The sequence below is a fragment of the Triturus cristatus genome, chromosome 7 (genome assembly GCF_964204655.1).
Source record: "Triturus cristatus chromosome 7, aTriCri1.1, whole genome shotgun sequence".
In the NCBI taxonomy this organism is placed as follows: domain Eukaryota; kingdom Metazoa; phylum Chordata; class Amphibia; order Caudata; family Salamandridae; genus Triturus; species Triturus cristatus.
In genome coordinates this window covers 1,747,308,366-1,747,332,265 of record NC_140590.1, presented here as the reverse complement: position 1 = coordinate 1,747,332,265, position 23,900 = coordinate 1,747,308,366, and the positions used below count along the sequence as shown (strand labels likewise).

At 44.0% G+C, this 23,900-nt stretch overlaps 1 protein-coding gene across 2 annotated transcripts in view; it reads right to left on the bottom strand.

The window, feature by feature from the left end:
• The window catches only part of LOC146812984 (killer cell lectin-like receptor subfamily B member 1B allele A), an 866,152-nt gene that overhangs the window by 286,704 nt on the left and 555,548 nt on the right, over positions 1-23,900 (bottom strand). For both annotated transcript variants that reach the window (XM_085620007.1, XM_085620008.1), the window contains exon 5: positions 8,975-9,031. In XM_085620007.1, coding sequence (XP_085476133.1) covers positions 8,975-9,031 — 57 coding nt within the window. The remainder of the gene's footprint in view (positions 1-8,974; positions 9,032-23,900) is intronic.

Genomic DNA, 23,900 nt, shown 5'->3' with positions numbered 1-23,900 from the left:
TAGTGGGATGTATGGTGCTGCCTATGTAGCGTAAGCCACACGGGCACACCAAACAATACACCGTGAAGCAGGTATTGCAATTCAATAATTTGCTGATCTTTCTGGGGTTATCTAGACCAGGTACGCTGTAATTGGTGACCTTCCGACTGTTTTTACATGCTCTACATTTTGTACATGGAAAAAAGCCTGTAATCTTCCCAAAGGGTGGTGTTATGCTCGCTTTGCTACAATGGCTCTGGACTAAATCGTCCCGCAAAGTCCTCGCTCTCCTGAATGTAATGAGTGGAGCTTTGGGTATCTCCCTACCAATAGTGGGATCTGATTTCAAAATGTGCCAGTTTTTTCTAAAAATTTCTCTAATAACTTGGGCATCATCCGAAAATTCAGTAATCATTCTGAAGTTGTTATTCTTACCCTTCTTACTACTTTTTTCCCTGTTAGCGCTTCCTTCCTCAATAATCAGATCAGTTCTGGATTTAGCTTCAGCCTTTCTCTTGGCAACTTCTAGAATATCCTGATGGTACCCTCTAAGCCTGAATCTTTAACATGTATAAGTTTGATTCAGTTGTTTAAGAAAGCCCATTCAGGGCGGGATGTTTTAATTTGTAAACAACAGGAAATGTTAAGTTAACGGCAGATTTTGCACGTTTAATAATGGCTGCCACTCCGGGACTGACGGAAGTCCTATGTTCATTTCAATGACACATGAATTGTATTTTTGTTTACTGAACGCGCGCGCCGACCACAATTGACGAAGGCGGCAGCCGAAACGCGTTTTGTCGTGAGGCTTGTCTTTCAATAAACTGAAGACACTGTTCCCGTGAGTGCTGGTATTTTGTTTAGAGTACCACGAGCCTGATTATACACGCGGTGTCCGTCACCGCTATGAGAGCACCCGATCGAGAGTGAAGAGAACAAGACGGAGTCCTGAGCGTGATATATATATATATATATATATATATATATATATATATATATATATATATATATATATGTATATATATATATATATATATATATATATATCTATGCAGGCATATGAAACAAGGTAATATTCAGACATACAAAAAAAAGGGAGAGGCAGCGGCAATGGTGGCTCAGGTTCAGTTGAATCTGTTGAGAAATAGTAGTAGTCCACAAGTAGCCAGACGCCGTCCGATCTATTTTTGGCAGCTCAGGAATGTTTTGTATAACTGGGAGATGACTCAATCTTTGGTATATTTATGTAGATCTTATCGTCTTCGAGTTGTAGAAATGAAATTTGTGTCTCTGTACTAGTCGATTGTACAGTGGCTGTTGCTTCAACAGGGAGAAAAAAATTTCAATTGTTGTTTACTGTTTCATTTTGAAGAGAGGAATCTTCTTTAGTTATCAGAACTTCCATCTGAACTTCCTGTATGGTAGTGAGAGGAGTGTGGTGGCTACCCAGGAATCCACGTGGCCTACTGGTGAGAATCAGCCACATAATGTGGTTTGATCAGATCAATGGAGACAAATGTTTTATCTTGTTGACCGGCAAGGGGCGGAAGAAGTACAGTTCTGGTACCTTCAACAGCTAGGACAAGAGCACACGCTCTGTAAAATATCCCAAATATTTTCTTGTCCACAATATTTTCCCTGACCAGATCCCCAGTCTTTGGGACCTAGCTGGGTGTTGCCGGGACAACCTTCACTTCACCAGTGGCGGTGTGTTTTACTTGGATGGTGTTTGTTCGTCCAGGAATTTGTTTAGTTCCTGTAAAACAGCCAAATGTTCATTGATGTCAAACAGTGTGTCTGCTGCCACTGTGCTGACATTATTGAGGTTAGTGACCCACATTGTCACCCCAAACAGGATTTCCTATGGAGTACGACCACCCAGAGATGTTCTTGGCATGTTGTTAAGTACCCTCTGGACCCCATATAGGTGATGGACCCAACTGCGACCTGAGCATAATACCCTCGCTGTTAAAGACTGCTTTAAGTCACAACTTTTCCTCTCACCTACTGAATTTGACTCAGGATGATAGTGGGAGGAGTACCGCAAGGTCACACCCACACTTCCCATAGCTTCTTGGTAAGCCCGAGAGCGAAACACTGGACCCTGGTCAGAATGTAGTGTGACAATTACTTATGTCCAGATGAAAACTCGCACGTTTTTGATAACAGTCAGCCGACCGCTGTGGCCAAACCCACAGGAATCTGGAGCATAAATCTACTGCCACCAAGAAGTACTTGTAAGCCCTGTCTGAAAGGAAGGGACCACAGTAATCCAAGCCAGAGGCTTGTTTGAAATCAATAGAAGTGTCTGTTGTGGACGTGCTTCGGTGGAACCCTTCATCTGCTGGCAGATTTCACATTTGAGGACGACATCCTTGGTCTGTTTACTAAGACCAGGCCACCGATAGCTCTGCTTCAGTAATTAAACTGTAGCAGTAATCCCTTCGTGAGTTAAATCCAGACCCTCATGTGCAGCTAATGACAACCCTAATCCGCGATCAGTGTTCGGTATGACTCTATCCTCCACTCCTGGAATGGGATCATATGGTATGTTCTGTGCATCTAACTTGTAGGAGTCCTTAAGTGGAAAGCCCTTTGGCTGGTGTGTGTCGCTGCGTGCAGCATTGACAGACACCACATTGTCTCTGTTTATTCTCGTACTAGAACGAGTGATTGCAAAAACAGCAGCAGTGCAAACTGTTGTCTTTGCGGCTTCATCAGCCATGGAATTACCAGCAACATGAATGCCAACACATTATTTGAGGCCTTGGAAAGCATTCTTTATGCTTTGCCGCCTGTTCCCACAGTATATTGCGCTTAATTGTGCAACCCTTAGAATCTCGAAATCCATTCTGGCCCCAGTAGTGAAGGTATTCATTATATGAATGGACACAGTAATACGACTCACCCACTATGGGGCCTATTATGATGGCGGTTGGAAAGCCTCCGACCTTTGGTTGATAATGATGCAGTCGGTCGAAATTGAAAACCGGCCGGTCATTCCAGCTGGCTTCCGACGGTGCTCAAGGATCCCATCGGTCAGTCGGAACTGGCTCGTAATCCCAAAGAGTGGGCCTTTCCGCCCTTGGGATTACGATACACATTTCCGGCATGGTTTCTGTGTCTGCCTGTAAGACATGGCAACCATGTCAAAAAGCGTGTTTGGGTGGTCCCAGCAGGGCCCTATTGTGTGTGTGGCCTCCAGTTGGGGGGCAATCTTGTTGATTGCTGTTTTGATATATTCTGATGCATTCTATACATTTTAGCAATTTTCCACTTTGGGATTTTAGCTACAGCATACTTGCTAATGCCGCTCCATATCTTCTTTTTAGATACTTGCCCATAATGTACTGTTCTTGACGGATACCAGCTATAATATTTACCCTACCTGGTATGGATACCACTTGCAAATGTCTTTAATATATAGAGTACTGATTCTTTATGGTGAGTGTCATTTATTACACTCAAACATTAATCCTAAACGTTTCTTATTGTACATGAATATGGAATTGTTCCAGTTGCCATATCTAGGACTATTAATTGCGTGTTGGTATTTGTATCTAATAATATTGATACTTAGGGTGACATTTACTTTGTTTAGAAGGAGAGCTATCCGTATTAGATCAGTTTGGATAGATCTGTTGTGATGAAATGCCCGAGTTGGGCCTCTCTTGATCTAATTGTTGTGGTTTCTCTATTTTATTTGTTTTATATACTACTTTTTATTATTCTTTCTCCTTCCACTTATCTCTTTTTCTTCTTTTCCGCCTTATCTGAATGCACAATTGAATCTATGGTTATAGTCACTGGGTGTCATTTTAACTACTCATTTCAGACAATCTGGGTCGTTCCTCTATAATGACTGTATGTTTGATCTATGAGATGTTATTGCTAATTTTGAATATATGTTACTAGCAACAATATATTGTTTGAATAGATTTCTTATTATTATTTTTGTAGCCCTGAAGAAGTTGTTTGGGCCATTTACCCTATGACGAAACACGTGTTGGCTGCAAACATTTCTGTCTTCTTGCCATCATGATCTACTATGTCATATCCATAAGGAGAGATCCTGATAATTAAAACAATAAAGAAGATTATCCTTTTGAAACACAGGGATTGGATTTTGCCTTTGAAACATTGATACCTTCGGTCTGAACACTGATTTGTTTTTGCTCGGGAACGATCTTTTGTCCTTGTTGATCCCTGCACACCTTGGGTAGGTGCCTTGAGGTGCCTGCCAAGGGGTGCCGGGATGAACAGCTTCTCCCATTTCCCAGGCGGTTTTTAAAATTGGCGTTTGCATGTTTTTGACACTAGATAACACAGCTTTAAGATGGCCTCCATGGTGGAAGATAGTCCGTGTTTCTCACCCTTGTACATATGTTAATTGAATGTTTTTCTCATAATTAACAGAAGAACACCCTTTCCTAAAATGGCCCCCATGACCAGGGATAGTCCGCTATTTATGCAATCTAGTAACTTGCTTTGGATATTACAAACTGCCAAACGTTTTACTTTAAAATATTACATCAGCTTAAGGTGATTCCAGTCCAATTTCTTTTTCCAACATTTTATAGCCATGGGTAGGGTTATGTTCAGGAAACTGTTTTTTTATTTTTCCCAAATTCCCCACTGTTAGAAATGGGAGTCTCTAGTTGGCAGAGGTAGGTACCTTTGACCAAGTAGGGGCCCTTGCTTCTAGTCAGGGTAAGGGGGCTACATTCCTACAATAACCCCTGCTCACCCCCTTGGTATCTTGGCATGAGCAGGCAGTCTTATCTCAGAGGCAGTGTGTAAAGCATTTGTGAACACATTCAGTAATACAGTGAAAACACTACAAATGGACACCCCACCAGTTTAGAAAAATAAGCAATCTTTATCCAGTCTTAACACAAGACCAAACGACAAAAATCCACAATACAACATCAAGAATATGACTTTGAAATGGTAGAAATAGCTTAGTTCAATGTAGATGGTAAATGTGACACTTTACTTTTAAAGTACCTTAGAAGCGTTACGCAAAGCAAACAAAAAGGGTCGCAAGGAAGGTGATGCGCCGTTCCATACACTCAGGGGAGTGGATGCGTTGGTTTCTTACTGCTGCGCAGGTGAGTTGACGCATTGCTTCCTTACTGCGTGGGGAGTTGATGCTTGGTTTCTTACTGCGTCCCGGTATGATGTGACAAAATGGCGCCTCGATGCGATGCAGCGATGCGGTGCGATGTGACAAGATGGCGTCTTTGGTGCGATGCGACAACTTGAATGCGATGCGTGCACGCCCGACAGCGATGCAGCGAACTCGGTGGATCCTTGAGCCGTGACAGGCCCTGCGACGCCCTTCTCCGGTGATATGACGGCAACCTCTGCGGCGGTGATACGCTTCTCTAGCGAAGCAACACGCTTCTAGCGCGATGCATCGGCAAACAGCCTCAGCGGTGGCACGCTTCTTCTGTGATGCGACAGCAACAGCTGCAGCGGCGACACGCTTCCTCCTCGTTGCGTCGCACTCCCAGCGACAAACAGTCTCTAGAGGTCCCAAAAACAGCAGCAGGCACCTCTCTGCAGGTAGAGTTCCCAGCAAGGAAATTCAGGGGAGCTGGGGGTGAAGTCTTTGTCCCTGAGACTTCAGAACAGGAGGCAAGCTCAGCTTCAAGCCCTTGGAGATCTTCCTCAAGATGATAAAGTACACAAAAAGTTCCTTTTCTCCTTTCCTTGGCATTAATTAATCACTGCAGGCCAACCCCAAACAGTAACCAGCACAGGGGCAGTCTCCTCCTTCAGCTTCCTTAGTTTCTCTCCTTGGCAAAGGTTTGTCTTGATTCCCAGAAGTGATCTAAAGTTCTAGGGTCTGGGCCCCAATATTTATACTACTAAATCCTTTGTTCTCTGACGGCAGAGAGTGTCTGTACCTAGTCAAAACCAGTTCTGTCCTCCCTGGTGCAGCTTCCTGGCAGGAGGTGGAGACAGCATTGTTGAAAGCAGACCTGGCCCAGGTAGCTGAAAAGAAATCTTCTCCCCCTACTCTCTATTCAATGTAGGCCCAGGCAAGTGAAAGGAAATCTCCTCCCCCTACCCTCTATTCAACCCAGGTCCTATTCAGCCCAGCCCTGACTCATCAGACTGCTGGAGCCAAAGCCGTCTCCAGCCCCCTGTCACTCACAAACCAGACATGTAATACACAAACCTAGCAGAGGCATACTGGATGGTTAGGCAAGAAAATACCTACTTTCTAAAAGTGGTATTTTCAAACACAGAATGTAAAAATCACCCACACTAAAATATGTATTTTAACATTCTGAGCTCAGGCATACTAAATTGGTTGTTCTACCTTGTTCCCTGGGTTTATAGGGATTATAAGATGTTATAATCAGACTTCACATTCTGGCCTATGGGAACAGGTAGCCTTGCAATAGTGAAAAACGAAATTGGTTGTAATTCACTATCAGGACATGCCACACACATTAGGGCATGTCCTACCTTTCACATACAATGCTCCGTGCTCATAGGTGTACCATGGTTCTACCTTAGGGGTGACTAACATGTAGAAAAGGGAAGGGTTAGGGACTGGCAAGTGGGTACACTTGCCAAGTCGACAGGGCAGTCCCAGACTGCACACAGGCTCTGCAATGGCAGGCTAGAGCCATATTTTACAAGCTTCTTCTGTGGGCGACAAAATCAGTGCTGCAAACCCACTAGCAGCATTTGATTTACAGGCCCTGGGGACTCATGGTGCACAGTACTAGGGTCTGACAAGTAAATAAAATAGCACTTTTTGGGGGAGGGGAGGGGGGAATTTTCTCGTATTTATGACAACTGATATTGGATAGCGGCGTGACCGTAACAGCCAAACGTTTGCAGATGGGACCAAGTAGGGACAACAACTGATGCATCCGTCTAGTCGTGCTCTTCTGTTTTGTACATTGACATCTTGAAAGTAGATATGCTTTATAACATATAAGTAAATCAAATAGCCAATCATGGAGTCCATTACAACAATTTACAATACGGAGCACTTGCACTTTGGCACTGAACAGCTGTGGCAAAGTGCCCAAAGCATCGAGACCAGCAAAAACATATCAAAAACACAAGAGGTAACAGAGAAAAAAATTGAAGGGAGAGCTACGCCAATGGTGCCAGGTCTTACACTCTCTGTGTCAGCAATTTAATGCACGCAATTACGGTGGCAACTAGAAAGTTATGCCTGTTAGTCTGGAAGAGAAGCGCTCCCGGTAAGTTCCTTAGGCGTTCCACACTCTGAAAGGCTTCTTCCAATGATTAGTTTATACTGCATCAGCTGTGCCTGTCTGCGTGACAGGCTTCCAAATACCGTTGCCTGTGCCTTATCAGCTGGTACAACTATGGCGAGCAACACCCGCAGATCCCTTTCCTCATTCAACGTTGCAATCGTGCTGAGCTGTGCCTGTCAGCATGACAAGCTTCACCTTAAGAAGCTGTGCCTCTCAGCGTAAATATAATCAGCATGGTGCCATCACTTCAGGCATATCCCACCTCAACTCTGGTAAGCTGTGCCCGTCAGTGTGACAGGCTTCACAGTACGTAAACGACACCTGTCACAGTTTAACACAATGTGGCTTCCAAATACCTTAGTTATTTTTAGCTACTTAACTGCCCTCTGTGTAGAGTTTTTTAATCACGAGAGAAATAAACTATATCTTCATTTCTAAGTGTTTTCCTTGCCCTCAGGAAATCAAAGCACAGGTGCAGGTTGTTGTTCAATACCTTATGTTGTAGTTGGTAATCTTCCTTCTTTCTTCATGCTATTCCTTCTTTAATTACAGCTGCATTGCAATTTCCCTGAATTCCACCTGGGGCTTTATTTTTTAATTTCCCTGCATACATGTTTTTAATTCTTTGGGATTGCCACTTTGAGTTTTGTATGATTATTTCTTCCACTATCGTTTTCTTTTTTTAATGGCATTTAAGGGCTTCTTGGACTGCCATTAGCCCATGATTGTTTTGCTTATGTTTCTCTTCCCTTTATTTACACTGCTTACCCTAGTCCCATTTTTTAGATGGACTTTTGTCTACTACCGTAAGGCGGCTTCTTCAGGCAGGTTTTACTCTTCTGTATGCAAGTGTGTCACTTTTTATCAACTTGGGTGTTAGAAACTGGGTTGTTGGTTGGCTGGGGTGTAAAACTAAGTCAAACAGAAGCCACAATTCTAGTCATGGTAAATTGTATCAAACTCTAAATTAAACTTTGCTCACTCTCTAGTAGCTTGGCACAGACCAGTCAGACTTAACTTAGAAGAAATGTGTAAAGTATCTGTGCAATATACTAAACAGTAAAACAGTGAAAACACCACACACAAAGACCCCGTACTAAGTTATAAAAATAGTTCTGACTACAGTAAATAAAACAAGACCAAAACAACAAAAATCCAATACGTAGAACTTGAGATATTGATTTGCAGAGACTATAAGTGAAAATAGTGCTAACAAGTGTAAATCGCAGCTTGGGAAATCTGGTTGTGCCAGACCCGAGCAAAGTCAAACGTTTAGGCTGACCACAATGGGTGGCTAGAGGGACCCAGGTAGGCTCACTGAACAAAAGTACCATAATCTGAGGTTGCAGAGCGTTGTGTGGACCCGGGTCAAAGATGCGTCGCGCAACAGGGGCGATGCACCTAGCTGCAAGGATGCTATATGGAATTAATCTTGTTAATTGACACATCAAACACCAAACAGCTGCCATGACAGCCATTTATGCTTCACCTAAAAAGAGATTGACTTTCACTCTATTATTCTGTTTCAACCGAACAATAATTTTGGTTGAAAAATCCTTTCTAAAGTCTGTAATTATGCAGAAGCTTAATCAGCAGTGTTTCCATGTCTTGGTGATGCAGGCATTCAGTTCCTGTTCCCAGGTATTAATGGACACTCCACACATAAAATGAGTATCAAAGGTGAATTAGTCTGACAAACAAATAACATAACATCAAAATAAGTTCAAACTTGTTCCCTAAGTTACCTGACGAGTAGTTAAATTTGCATTCACTTCCAGGGCTCTTCTCATGTAACCTGTAGACTGGTTCAAGAGAAGCATAGAGTTAGATGAGACAGGAAAAATTAGAGCATAAAGTAATTTTTTATAAGCAGGGAAGTACAAATATAGTGTGTTCTCGAAAACTCCTCCCAGAAAATAAGATGAACGACATTCTGATTAGCACTTAAAATTAAACTAAAAGTATGGGACTCTTTCACAAATGCATTTATAGGTACAGGAAATAGTACTGTAAAAGTATTCTTTTACATTTTCTGCCCCAAGAAGTCCTTTGTAAATTGACCCCAAGATTTCTAAAATAGGTATACAATGTGAATGTTCAAACAAAATTCATAAACACTTAGTACAAATAAAACGAATGCGCCCTCTTTCCACTTTCACTATCCTACTGTCGTCCTCCTGAGACTGATGCCGAGTTGTAGTTCCTCTGTGGAAGTTGGATCGGGAGGTCATGTTTGATGGTACTTCTGGGCGACCCCTTCTACTAACCACGATGCCGCCAGCACCAGACAGTGCCAAAGAAGATAGTGTCTTCCAGAAAAAGCCCCTGACAGAGGACCAAAGCCAATGTCCAAGATCCTCCAAGGATGACAGAGAAACCCAGGAGTGAATCCAGAGAATCCCAGCAGCTGGCAATCAATTGGGAACAGACCAGCGACAAGTAGTAGGCTGAAGAGCATGCAGGAATAGAAATACCAAACAGAAACCACGACTCAATAGAACTAGTTGGGAGTGAAGAGGTTAATGAGAAGACTGCATAAGCTTTGGGACGCAAGGGAAAATAATTCTGACCTGCTTTTATAGCCCAAAAGGAAATTAAATGAGAAAGGGTTGCACCCTAATGGTTTGGGAAAAATGTAATGATAGTCTGTAAGTGGCCGCCATCTTGGATCGAGGAGCAATATTCCCTGATCCCTCAATTGAGAACTCTGGAAAGAAGAGAGATTTTGGTAAGGGAGGTGCCAGGAACAGAACTGAGATGCAGGAGATCATACCGCTGGCACTCCTTATACTTTTCCTGTCTTTGCCGTCTAGCGAGGCAGCAGCATAACTTCTACACCCTATTAGTAAAAGTGCAAAGAAGGCACATTCCTTTCTCTCTATACCAAATGTATATCAATATTGGCTGGATATTGACATTGTATGCCCATTTTAGATGTTTTAGGACCTATCCACACAGGCATATAAAAACACATAAATGAGTACTATAGGAGTACTACTTCTTATATTCCAAAATACGTTTGTGATTAGGCTCCACAGATATTTGCTGTTTTTGGAAGACTGTACAACCATTATTCATAAATGCAGTGTTCCTGACCTCACAAATTATGTCAAAGAAAACATCAAAATGACACATATGGTATCACCAGTGAAATGGCATATTACATTACCTCCAACATCTTCAACTGCAATATGAGATGTTTAACCCCCAACACCAAAGATTTTATTGTGTTCGACCTTTGGCTATTCCAGAGTCTTTCAACTTCTTTGGATTTTGGTAATACCCTGAGCACTCTAAAGACTCTCCTCAGAGTACATGACCACAAAGAAAACTGGAATCTATGTTACGTTATAGACAACAGATTGTAGGCACTGACCCTGTGCTTTGGCCAGACCTTTTGTGCTACAGCCTTACCTCTAGAGCTCATTGTACTTAATATCGGTTATGGTCAAGAAATTTAAAGAAGTGTCTGTCCTTAGGACAAGCCCTGTGCTCGGAACTATTTCTCCTAGAATCTACAGAGCTGAACCAAATAACCAATATATATTAATCAGCACTGAAAATGTTAGCAAGCTAACTTCCATTTACTATTGATTAAGCACCATAACAATACCTGCATGTTATCAACAACTCTGTAATAGATAGATGTTATTATTCACTGAAAATAAGTGTGTTAACGGGCATTTGTAGTTTCTTGTGCTCAGAACACTTAACAAGTGATGGAGCGGGTAGAACAAAATTTTGTATACCCCCCTATTCTGCATGAATATACTAATTAAATAATCTATTAATTGTAATATTACTAAATAAGTTTGCTTGGTTTTAATCATCATTACTAATATATGAAATATACGTGGGATTTGCATTTTGCATGGCTAATTAACTTTATAACTAAAATATGTACGCACATTAACAGTAGTATATATAGTAAATAGAATACTGCATGATATATGTTGCTTTTGTGACGTTTTCGTTATGTTGCTCCAGATTACATCAAATGGGTGAATATAAATGCTTTAAATGTCGCTATACGCTAGATAATTACAAGCACATAGAGGGATTAGTAAGGGGTTAACATTTTATTCATTATTTCTATGTATTAATTACTTCTTGTGTTTGTTTCACTTAAGTTGTCCTTGCGGCCTAAAAACAATATGGCCGCCAACGTGACACGACATGATGGCCACCATTCCATGAGGTTTCGGGCGAAGTGTGACTGCGCATCAGTTTGTTCCTGTGGTCTCGTCATGACCCTTGCCACGCTGTGCACGAACAAGGCCTCGGTGGGAAGTCATCCAAGTATTAAAACAAAGGACATTTACAAGAAACCGGAAAAATCCAAAACCATTACGTAACCTCTTGAACTGTGTGAAACTTCACCAGACGATCCCAACCGACCAATTAGAAAAGCCTAAATTCTGTAAAATGTTACATCTTGACATTACTTTTATTATAAAAATGACGGTAGAATAGAGAGCTAACTGCGCTTTCCCTTTTCCTTTTGCTGACGGAGACGACGGTGACGCTACGCGACGTGACTGCTGCGTTTCTGAATCTTTGACAGATTGAATGCTGCCCATTACCTTGATGAACTGCGAACTTTATAAAATTTATGGGCACTGATAGATGCTTGCACGTCTCTGCTCCTTGTCCATTCTGGGGACTGTAGCGTGATGCATAAAGAACTTTTGAATTCCGACTGATTGACAGCTAATTTGATGACTTAGAGGACGCCCGATAACCAGCTTAGGTAAATATGGTGTTCTGTGATTTTCATAAAATATAAAAAACGTTGTAGATGTATACTTAACTTTTGCGATAAAGAGATGCACAAATATGGATTAACAAACAAATGCATTTGTGTTTTATTGAAGGAGGGAAGATCAAAATCTTAAAATGTGTTTTAGCTGGTTCTAAATCACCAATCACTAATCCAACTAAATGATCCATTGATCACGTGGGAGGAGTATCTTGATGTTAACGATTGAGATCTGTAGGTGTAAGGATATTAGTGTATAGATGTGTAAAATAACTTTTCTTTCTATATGTTATAAGGTATTCCTTTCATGTCAGCGCATGAAACACTCATCTCTCCTGTAAGTGCAGACCAGTGTGAAGTGATGTGTGAATGTTGGTGTTATGGGCCCCACCAATGACTGCATGAGTGAAAGTGTTAAAGTGATATTTGGACTGTGACGAAGGGAGGATATTTGGTACGGGTTTTGTCCTGTTCCCCGTTACCTAAGTTTCCGCGCTGCAGCATAAGTGCCTTAACGCGTAGAGGAAATGGCCGCTTGATTGAGCGGCTCAGTGAACCATCCAGACTTTCCCCCAGAATATCCGTACATGTATTCAACAAAGTGATACTGCCGAAGGAGTGAGAACTCATGCAACACCTGGGTGCAGCGATGAACCAAGAAATTGAATGCACAGCAGCTCTTTGAGGCGGAAGAGATTGCAGGCCTTCTGATGAGCATTGTCCCCGGGCTGGGGTGTGCCGACGCAGCGCCACGCAGATGGAAATAAGGAGCTGTGTGGGAGAATACCAGCCAGCGCGCCTGATACCGACGGGTTCTCAGGTAGGGGCCTTCCTACGCCCGACAAACATGAAGAGAGGTGAGACGGTTCGGTGCAGCCAGCGGGCGGATCAAAAGTTGGGGGCTGAGTCCCCGGGACACGCAGCACCAGTTAGATAGAGAGGGGAGCACCCCGGCCGGCAGATACACCACTGACCATGAATGGAAAGCGAGTGAGGGAGATATAGAGAAGCACGCAGCATCCCAGGGCACACACAGTGGGTGGCTGCTTCCTACCCGAAGTGCGCAGTCAGGTGAGGCCGCACAATCAACGCCTACAACGGAGCGGCCATCTTGGAGCTACGGACAATTATGGAGACAGCGGCTGGTGATTTGCCTCACCAGCAGGGGATTGGCAGCTGTAAATTGGTATGGTGAAGTGCCCAATTGAAAGCCTGGAATAGGGGGTCCTGCTTGTACAGTAAAGGTAGAGGAGGATGCCTACTTGGTAGAGCGGAGGGCCCATCTGGGTGAACCTTTCAGGGACAGTGGAGGCATTTATGCCCAGCAGACAGAGGCACAGCCACCAACTTTGGGTCTGAGATTCCGGGTCTGAGGATCGCACTAATAGAAGGGCCCCAACGGAAGGCTGGGCCCTCCAAGTGGTAAGGTCCGGGGAAATGACTGGAGGCAAAGAGCCAGTGGCCGGCATGGGGAGGAGAGGGGCGCATGGCAGAATCATCAACGGCAACCCGGAGCCCACCTTGCAGGACATTATGGCAGCCATCCAGGGCATCAGGACAGAACTAGCGGGGAAGATAGATGCAGTAACTTCGGAGGTGACTTTCTTGAGAGCGGATCTGGGCAATATGAGAGTGCGAGTGTCTGGGGTAGAAGAAACAACTGCTGCACTAGCTAAGGACACCAACACCATGCAAAAACAAATTAAGGAGCTGGCACAGACTACAATACTAGAAGCTATGTTTAGGACCAGGAAGGGTGCTCCCGCCGAAACAATATATGCATTATTGGTGTGCCAGAAGGGGCGGCAGGACAAGCAGCGGATCTTTTTGTGGAAGACCTCATAACCAACTCTCTCCAGCCTACGGGCCTCTCGAATTTCTTTTCAGTGGAATGTGCGTGCAGAATCACAGGGATGAGACTGAGACCGGGAGCCCCACCACGGCCCATAATAGCAAGACTATTCCATTTTAGGAATAGAGACCTAATCCTGAGGTGACAAGAAGTGCACCGGCCCTGAAATATGAAAACTCTAACATATCCATTTACGCAGACTTCACTCACAAAGTGCAGCAGCAGTGGCGGTCCTTTCCTGAAATTCAAAAACTCCTCCGAGCACAGGACATCAAATATTCCAAGCTGTTTCCGGTGACCCTGTGAGTGATCGCTGAGGGCAAAGTATGGAGGTCAGGTTTGCAACTCTGGAGGAGGCACACGACTGTCTGGAGGGATGGATACAGGTCACAAAGGGAAAGCGCTGGCAGAAAGCTGCATCGGCAGTGGAAGCACGAGACGAAGAGTCAGAAGTGGGAATGCCGAGTGGATACCAGTGGGGGGCAGATTGCACATCCCCGAGAAGGGAGTGAAGATAACGCTGGATGACACTGGCAATCGAGAACTTGGAATTGTCCGTGGAGTACAGCAAACCGGCCTATCAGTGAACTTGAACTGGGTGTAGATCCCAGAGTCGAAGCCTTCTGTACAGATAAGATTGGTGCGCTGTGTGTCTGACGGGGTTTTGTATCCAACAGTGGTACTTACCTAAGGAATGAGTGGCTATGACACCCGAACAGCACCACTGAATGTTTTAGGAGTGGGAGGGGTTGGGGGGGCGCGGACTCTTCGTGCAGGCTGACCCAGTTTTCTTGTTTAAGTTTGGGCAACAGGCTCTCTGCAAGTTGGGAGGGTTGGATGTTTTTTACCCACAGCGCAGGGATGCAGGGTGGGGGGGGGGGGGGTTGCACGATGCTTTGTAATCTTAGTAGAGTTAGCCATGATTATTGGCAAGTTCATATTCTGGAGGGCTGAGGGAACGGGCCATGAAGCACACAGGAGACAGCAGGGATGGGACAAATCCCCCGCAATTTATTATTCGGAACTATCTAACGTAAATCCATGTCCAGCAGGAGTCAGGAATCAGTGAGAGATAGGGCTACACCCCACGATACTGAGAACATACATATATTAACCTGGAATGTTAATGGATTAGGACACAAAATAAAACATAGAGTGGTATTGCAGTACCTTCGTGGGCATAACCCTGATATTGTTTTACTCCAAGAAACCCATCTTAAAGGAAATACATTTAAGGCACTTGATAGGTTTGGGTACAAGTCAGTGGATCATGCAGGTTTCACAACAGGGTCAAGAGGGGTCGGGATACTGATTCGCACTTTCCTCCCTCTGTCACTTGGGAGAACATGGCACAGCGGGATGGGTCGATATGATGCTATAACGGGATGCTGGCAGGGGAAAGTGCTCAATATATGCTCTGTCTACATACCACCGAGCTACATTCGGAAGCATTTTAAGGGCTGGGGTCTTTGTTGGTGGACCTCCCGGCGGGTATACTGATAATGAATGCAGTGATTAATCCCGAGATGGACATAGTAACAAGTGCCACTAAAGAAAGGGGTCCTGAACCGCTGAGAGACTTTGTGGAGGCGATGGGGCTTGTAGATCTCTGGAGATCTCACAACCCAGGAGACCGGCAGTACACTTTTCACTCAGCCTCCCATGAGGGATACTCGTGTTTAGATTATCTCATGACACTGGGAATTCATTGCAATGGTTCAAGGGGGCAGAGCACAAGGCCAGAGGCATATCTGACCATTCCCCAGTGGTGACACAACTTAAGGGCCCAGTAAAGAACTGCATCCTGCCCCCCAGAATAGACTTGTGGCTCTTTAGGGACAAACAGGTGCGGGAGAAAATTGCGGAATGTATAATACAGTATTAAGAAGATAACTTTGGCACAGTGTAGTCATCCTGCACACTCTGGGAGGCATAGAATGTAGTTATGCGAGGATATGTCCAGGCCATAGTGGGAGAGAATAAGAAGGAACAACGTGTCCCATGTGATATATTAGAAGCAGATATGCTACAATTGGAGAAGAAAGCCGTGGGGGATACAGTCATAGCACAGCAGGCAAGACAGCAGATCCGGATTAAAACAAAGGAGTTTAAGCATATAGTTGAAGGAGCGCCAAAGACCTATGCTAGAGCTACCCAATGGCGTGTGTATGAGCTAGGGGAGAAGGCTAACAAATTACTAGTATGGTTGGATAAGAGAGATACCGAACGAAACTAAGTCTTGGGGATACATACCCCACACCTAGAGATCAAAATGACGGGGGAGGAGATTACATCAGCATTTGCGGACTACTATGAGTCCCTATATAGAACTAGACAAGGGTGGAGTGTATAGAACTGTTGAGGGATATTCCTGTCCCAAGCTTGTACATTGAGGACAGAAAGGCATTGGATGTGATCTATCGCCAGGAGAGATAACGAGGTTGATGGGGGACCTACAATCTGACAGAGCTACGGGTCCTAACGGAATCCCAATAGAATTTTATAAAGGGGTGGCATCGAAGGTGACCCCACATATGTTAAATATGTACAACGAGGCACTGGACCTTGGGTAAATCAATCAATCAATCAATCAATCAATCAATCAATCAATCAGGCGTTTGTTGAGCGCGACTACTCACCCTCAAGGCGCTGGGGATGGGGGGGTGCAGGTTCCAGTCCATCAAGGAGGGGCTCTGTCGAAGAGCAAGGTTTTGAGGTTTCTTGCGAAGATGGGGAGCAATGTTGTCTGTCTGGAAGGCCTTGTATGCATTGGTGAGCATCTTGAAGGTGACTCTAGCCTCGATGTGGAGCCAGTGGAGTGTGCGCAGGTGCTGGGAGATGTGGCAGTGTCTTGGCAGGTTGAGGACCAGTCTTGCAGTACTACCAGCTGATCAAAGGATCGCCACCATAGTAGTAATACTAAAGCAAGGGAAACCACCAACAGAATGCGTCTCATACCGGCCGATATTGCTCCTGAATGTAGAGGCCAAGGTGCTAGCCAAGGCACTGGCAAATAGGCTCACCACAGTCATTACCACTTTGATCCACCCAGATCAATCCAGGTTCATGCCACATAGGAGCACTAGGCTCAATTTATGAAGATTATATGGGGTGCTGCATAGCACCAAAATTAACACGGCAGAGCATGCTGTGCTTCTCTCTTTAGACGCATGCATAGCATTCGATAATACAGCCAACTTACAAGTAGTATTGGAAAAATGTGGGTTTAGTCCTGGGTTCTGTGCTTGGGTGCGACTCCTATACACAAGTCCTTTAGCTAGGGTGAAAGTCAATGGAGAAACCTCAAGGACTATTAGACTTTACAAAGGCACAAGGCAGGGATGCCCGCTCTCGCCCATGCTGTTTGCCCTGACATTGGAGCCCTTAGCGGCATGGGTGAGGATAGACCCTATAATCTGGGAAATCAGTGGAGAAGGAGACTGAGTGGAAAAAATATCTCTGTACGCAGATGATATACTGCTGTATGTCACCAACCCCAGGTTCTCTAAAAATCGGACCATACATATATTTCAAACGTTTCTGGGGTACTCCGGAAATAGAATAAACTGGAATAAATCCCTGCTGTATGTCCTGGCTGGCACAACCCCGAGTCTGCCAACTTGCGCAAGCTCCTTGGTGAATAAGGACACCTTCAAGTACTTAGCCATAATTATTTCCAAAGGGACAACTAGATTTCTGGAGGATAATTTGTTTCCCCAGCTAGACAGGTTACGTAGGGACATTCAACACTGGCGTAAACTTCCCCTGAGGTTGATGGGACAAGCCACCCTATTCAAGATGATGTCTTTACCGAGGCTACTTTATGTGCTGCAAAATACTCCATTCGCAGTTCCGCCTGGTTTCTTGAAGCAAATAGATGCGGAGCTGCGAGTCCTTCTATGGGATGGGGGACAGGCTAGACTTGCCCTGGGCAAATTACAGTGGAACGTATACGAGGGGGAACTGGCGGTTCCCGATAATAAGAAATATTATAGGGCTGTGCAGCTTATAACTGTCAATGAGTGGGTATACGCGGGGAGAGAGGAGCCCGCCTTCAGAGCTGCTTATCAACATCACATGGGAAGGTGAGGCTACCTGGCAACCCTATACTGTAAAGATGTAAAAGGCACAGTACTTCCTCACACAGAGGTGCCCATACAAATCTGGAGGGAAGCCACACTATTCCTGGGAGGGAAAGACAAGATGATCAAACGAACCCCGCTTTGGGGCGTGGACCTCCTGGTGGGTCAACTGGAAGGGTTTGGTAAATGGCAGACCATTGGGATTGAGCACCTGGGAGACGTATGGAGGGGGCCCAACATCATTAGCTTTGAGGATCTCAAAGTAGAATATCAAATGTCCAATAAGGAATTCCGTCGATATTCACAACTCAAGCATGCCCTAAAGAAGAATGTTCCAGTTGGGGAACGGCTGGCGGAGTATATCATGCGAGAATGGGGTGGGCAGTTGTTGCTGAGTGGAAAGACGATCTGGACTGGGGCTGTAGTGCTGAAAATGTGGTATTCCAGGGTAGGGGTACCTTAACAAGTGGGATTAAATTTGTGGGAATTGGACTAAATGCAGTGGACTGTAACTCATGGACCAGGCACATGTGCACAGAGGGAGGGGAGGTATTTGTAACAGAGCGGGTAGTGCTGCCTTGAATTTTTTAATTAATGCTGTGTTCTGAAAACTGTGTAAAGCAACTAACTGATGGCTAAGATAACGTTAATGTCAAAAAACTGTGGCAGTTGGCCTACCACTTTACTACCAGAATTGGTTGTTTAATAAAAAGAATAATATAAAAAACAAAAAAAACAAACACTAAACATGTGTTTTTAAAAAAATGCTCAGAAGCGCAGAGGTTTAAAAAAGCACATTTAACATGAAGGTATTATTGCAAAATAAATCTAAACCTTTTGTAAAGGGCTCATTGTGGTTAGCTATGCAAATGATAACTTGCACCCTCACCATGAATGCCATACCTGCCCGCTTATGTGTGAGGGTGTGTTTTGTGTTTCTTCACTCGTTCCACCAACTTGACCAAAAGTAGAGGGAACGGATATACATATATGTGTATAACCTTCTGGCGATTGCCAATAGGTAGTTATAGTTAGGACCTAGTTTCCATAAGAAAATCATTTTTTGACTTGCCTATATCTTTGACCAATCTTCATGAAATTTTCCAGAAAAAAAGTGTCAAAGTAGGGTCTGTGTGTCATGGTAAGTTTGAGGGTGGTCCGTGTAGTTGGGACCGAGAAATAGTGGCGCTAAATAACAGTGCTTTTTAATGTTAATTCCCATGAGAACACGTTATCAAACCTACAGCCCGAACCGCTAGACAAAATTACACCAAATTTGGCAGAAAGGTAGATGTTGTTATGCAGATTGTGCTTTTTGGTTATTTGGTGAAAATCCGCTCAATAGGTTTTGAGAAATGAAAAACAAACAATATAGTGATATCTCTGGTTGCTGATATTTATCGCTGTGATTTCACGATAGTCATGGATATTTTACGAGGATTTCACAGTATATCTCAAATGTGTGCATCAGGAGGAATGCTGTGATAGGCTATGATCAACCTGAACAGAAAGTTCTGCTGCCATTTTATCGGTTAGGGACGATTTCTGGGGCTGAACATTTCTGTCAAAACTAACTTAAGGGGTCAGGTTGGGGTACTCTTATTCCATGTTTGAGACATGGGGGTGTTAGTGACACGAGTTATGTGTCCCAAATTGAATTATTTTATCACACCCAACATTCGTGACAACGCCCCCCCGTATACCATCCCAGGGACATCTGCAAATGTTGGCAAAACTATAAAACACAAAGTATCTATATCTATATACACACCCTCGCTGGTCACAGGCTCATGTATGTACTCACAAACTCACTCAGACACTTATACACCCATTCACACACTTATGCATCCAGTGATATACCCACTCAGGTACTCCTGCACCCACTTACAGACTCACACAGAGAGGGACACACTTATGCACAGACCCACTCAGAGACATGTGTACTTACTTAGAGACCCACTAATAGGCTTATGCGTACCGTCTCATACCCACTTAGAGACTTACACCTACTCGCAGACCCACCTGGGCACTCCTGCCCCCCCACTCACACACTGACTCAGATACTCATGCACCCACTTACAGACTCACTCAGAGAGTCACACACCCATGTACAGAACCAGTCAGACTCATGCACCCACTCACAGACCCACTGAGACATTCATACACCCACTCATAGATCCACTCAGGCACTCATACACCCACTCAAACACCCATACAGTCACTCACATACTTAGGGGCCGATTCCGATCCGGGTCGGAAGGGCACCGAACGTGATCCGGCCAGAAAAACTACGAGCCATACGTGTGTTTTCCGCCCGACTCGTACAGCTGTATGAAATTTACCGACCGAGTCATTTCCAGGTCCGAACCACTCCGTACGTCTCGGTCGTAAGCTAACCGTGGTGTGCAATGGATGCGATTCACGACCGAGTCAGTACGATGCACACGTCGGACAGCCTGTGTGACCCGGAGTGTCCAGCTCGCAAATAGTCTGGGTGGTTGCCTTTGGGGGTCCGCGTCGGACCCCCTGTCACCCGCAGCCCTATGACTCGGACACAGGGGGACACCCAAGGGTCCCCCCAACACAGGCATGTACGGTGCGGATGGTACCGATGCGTACTCACTGTAGGGGGGCACTTGTCCGGGACGTACCCATTCAGTCAATGGGAGCCCATGTGCGCGTCGTACGACCGGTTCCCATTGACTTCAATGGGAGCCCGACCGAACCGAGTCCGACAGCATACGGCCGCATCGTACTCGCTCGGTCGGACTGCAGGACTCCGGCTTGCTCGGAAAACACTCCGGATCCGGCTCGGTCAGAGTGCTTTCCGACCCGGATCGGAATCTGCAACTTAGTCACAGATCCTCTTAAAGACTTATGCACTCAGTCACTCACTCATACACTCAGGGACACACACCCACTCAGAGACCACTGAGATACATGCACCCACTCACTCACCCAATTAAAGACTCATGCATCCACTCACACACAGACACAGACCCACTCAGACACTCATGCATTCAGACATTCACTCACCCACTCATAGTCTTACGCTCTCACTCACAGACCCATTTAGACACTCATATACCCACTCACAGATCCACTCAGACCCTCATACACCCACTCAGAGACCCACTCTAGAAAGAGATAAATCCACTTAGAGACATATGCACCCAGTCACTGATACACTCAGAGACTGACACACCCACTCACAGTCCCACTCAGACACCCATGCACACATTCACGGAACCACTCACACAGTCATGCTCCCAGTCATTGACCCCCTGCAAGATGGATGCACTCACTCATAGACCCACTCAGACAGTCATATACTTAGTTTCAAATGCACAAATGCTCTCATCCACATACTCAGAGATCAACTGAGAGACTGATGCAACCAAACACAGATCCATTGAGACACTCATGCACCTAGTCATAGATACACTGAGACAGTCCCGCCGTTTGTTACAGAACCATTGATAGACTGATGCACCGTTTCACAGATCCACTGAAATGCTTATTCAGTGAATGAGAGACTTACTAATACAGTGATGTATGCAGTCATTTGTTCCATTGAAAGAGTTAAATACTGTGTCATAGCGATATTAAGGGAGTTATAGATTCTATTATAGAGTCTTTTAAATATTAATGTCCTTAGTGTGTTAGTTATAATCCATTTTGCAGTTTTAAGTTTTGTATGCTGTGGTGGCTGTTGAATGTCTGCTATTGTTTTGTCATTTTGATACGTATTCACAGTGATCATGGCTACCGATATGACTGTGGTCCCTGGCATCATTGCGAAAACAGAAAAACAGTTTATAAGATTGTTTTTATACAAACTCCCTACAAAAATATGACTTTAAAGAGTGCAGTAATAAACCCCTAGTATCTAAAATACTGTAAAATGTGTGCATAAATGTGTTTTACACCTCTAAAAAAGGCATGTTCGTCACGACTACTGAAGTCATTGCGGCCACCAACGTCATTGCGAAGTTGGAAAGTAGGGTTCAAACACAGTTTTTTAAGGAACTTACTAGAAAAATATGTGTCTATTTTAATAATTAGAATTTATGTTTTCAGTTAAACCTTTTGAATGCGGTGGTGTTCGGTGATTTTCTACTTTTGTTTTGTGATTTTGTGATGTGATCGTGATCATCGTGACGTCTTTGTGAATTCCAAAAATAAAAAAAAACCAATTATTTAACAAGAATATGAACAACATTTTGGGGTCTTGGGTGGGTCTGACAAGAGCCTTTGCGTTGAGAGTGTGTAAAGACAACTACTGATAAGACTGTATGCAGAGTTTCAGGTTGCTTCGAAACACATTGTTCCCTTTGTTTGTAAAGTGAACTTCATCATTTCTATAAATTCAGGGCATGTCAAAATGCAGGTTGTTGTTATAGATGTTATTGGCTTTGAGGAACGCAGAAACAGTTTTATTAACATGTTTGCTGGCTTTTTAAATCTTCTGGACAGAAATAATTTGACCACTTCCATTTCTGTCTTTGGCATATATTAGAGAACAGTAAGACAGTATGAGTGAAAATCGATGTCAGTTCTGCAAAGGTATCTTTCATTAGGATTTCCAGCATTACCCCAGTCAATGCGCCTAGGTCATTGCCACCACAGTGCACAATCATGAGGTAAGGAGCTCACCAACCAACCATGGTTTTAACCAAAGCCAGCAACTGAGGAGTCTTTAACCTTCTCTGACCAAACCAAGTAATCTCTACATTTGGCAAACCCAAGTCTCTGTCCTCTCTTTTTTGCAGCCTTTGTAGCCCAGTAGACATAGCTTTGGCCAACATTCCACACTCTAAGCATTTTGAAATGAAGGAACAACAGCAATCAGGAGAACGTTGTAGTTGAATAAGGTAGTTTTCTAAATGAAAAGCATTTAAAATTGAGGTGCTTTCTTTCTTTTTTTTAAAGATATATTTGATTGGATGCTGCCAGCATGTAAGTAAAAATAATTAGGTCGTGTGTTGGATGCATTAGCAAGCAGTCCTATTATTGTCTTTTGTTTAAAAAGAATGTAGTACAGACATGGATATACTTTTTAATCTGTGGAGTAAACCACACCTGCTGTATCTCATTTGGAAGCAGCATGTTCATTCTAGAATGTGCTATGAACATGTGACCTACTGGTTCCACTGGGTTGCTAGAAACACTGAGCTAAGAGTATTTTTGGGGGGAAGGGTGTTAAAGAGACCGATCATTTGACACAATTAAGGTAATGATAAACTTTAATTTCTAACTCAGGACTATGTAATAAACTATTGCGCAGTATTTAAACTTTTACATTTTAAAAAACTGAACTTAAATAAAGGTTTGGACTCCCTTTTTTTGCTATTATTTAGCAATAATAGCGAAAACATTGTGAAAACACGCAGACAGGAATCTAATTTTGAAAGAGAGGGAAAAGGTTAACAAATGCTAACCATTCACAAGGGGAGATAGAGAAATCTAAAATGAAATACATTATTTCATTTGCTGCCTTTCTCATGATCATATAGTGGAAAGTTGAAGAGGGTGCCATTTTATAGTTGCTTTGTATGAGAGTGGTGTACTATTCTTCTTCTTAGTTTTTATAAAACATAACAGCGTCAAAACTGTCTAGAAAGAGATAAAACAACAATATTGGTGCCGATCACGATCCGGCAAAAACCGGGTACGAACCGTCGGACGGAGCAAAATCTCCGTCCGACGCGTACCCGGTCGTCAAAACTTACTAACAGGGAATTACGATTCGCACGGGAACACCATTCCCGTACGAATCGTAAAAAACCCCGACCGAACAAAACAAACCTACTAATGGCATCCGGGAAAGCGCCGACCTGACGTCGGGACGCTCGCAGCCTGCCATTCACGAACCAGGAATCACGATTCGCACCGACGTCATCCCGCACGGTGAATATTTTCCGGCTGCCAAAAACTGCCGGGAAATCAGGACGACGCGAACAAGGACCACCAGTACG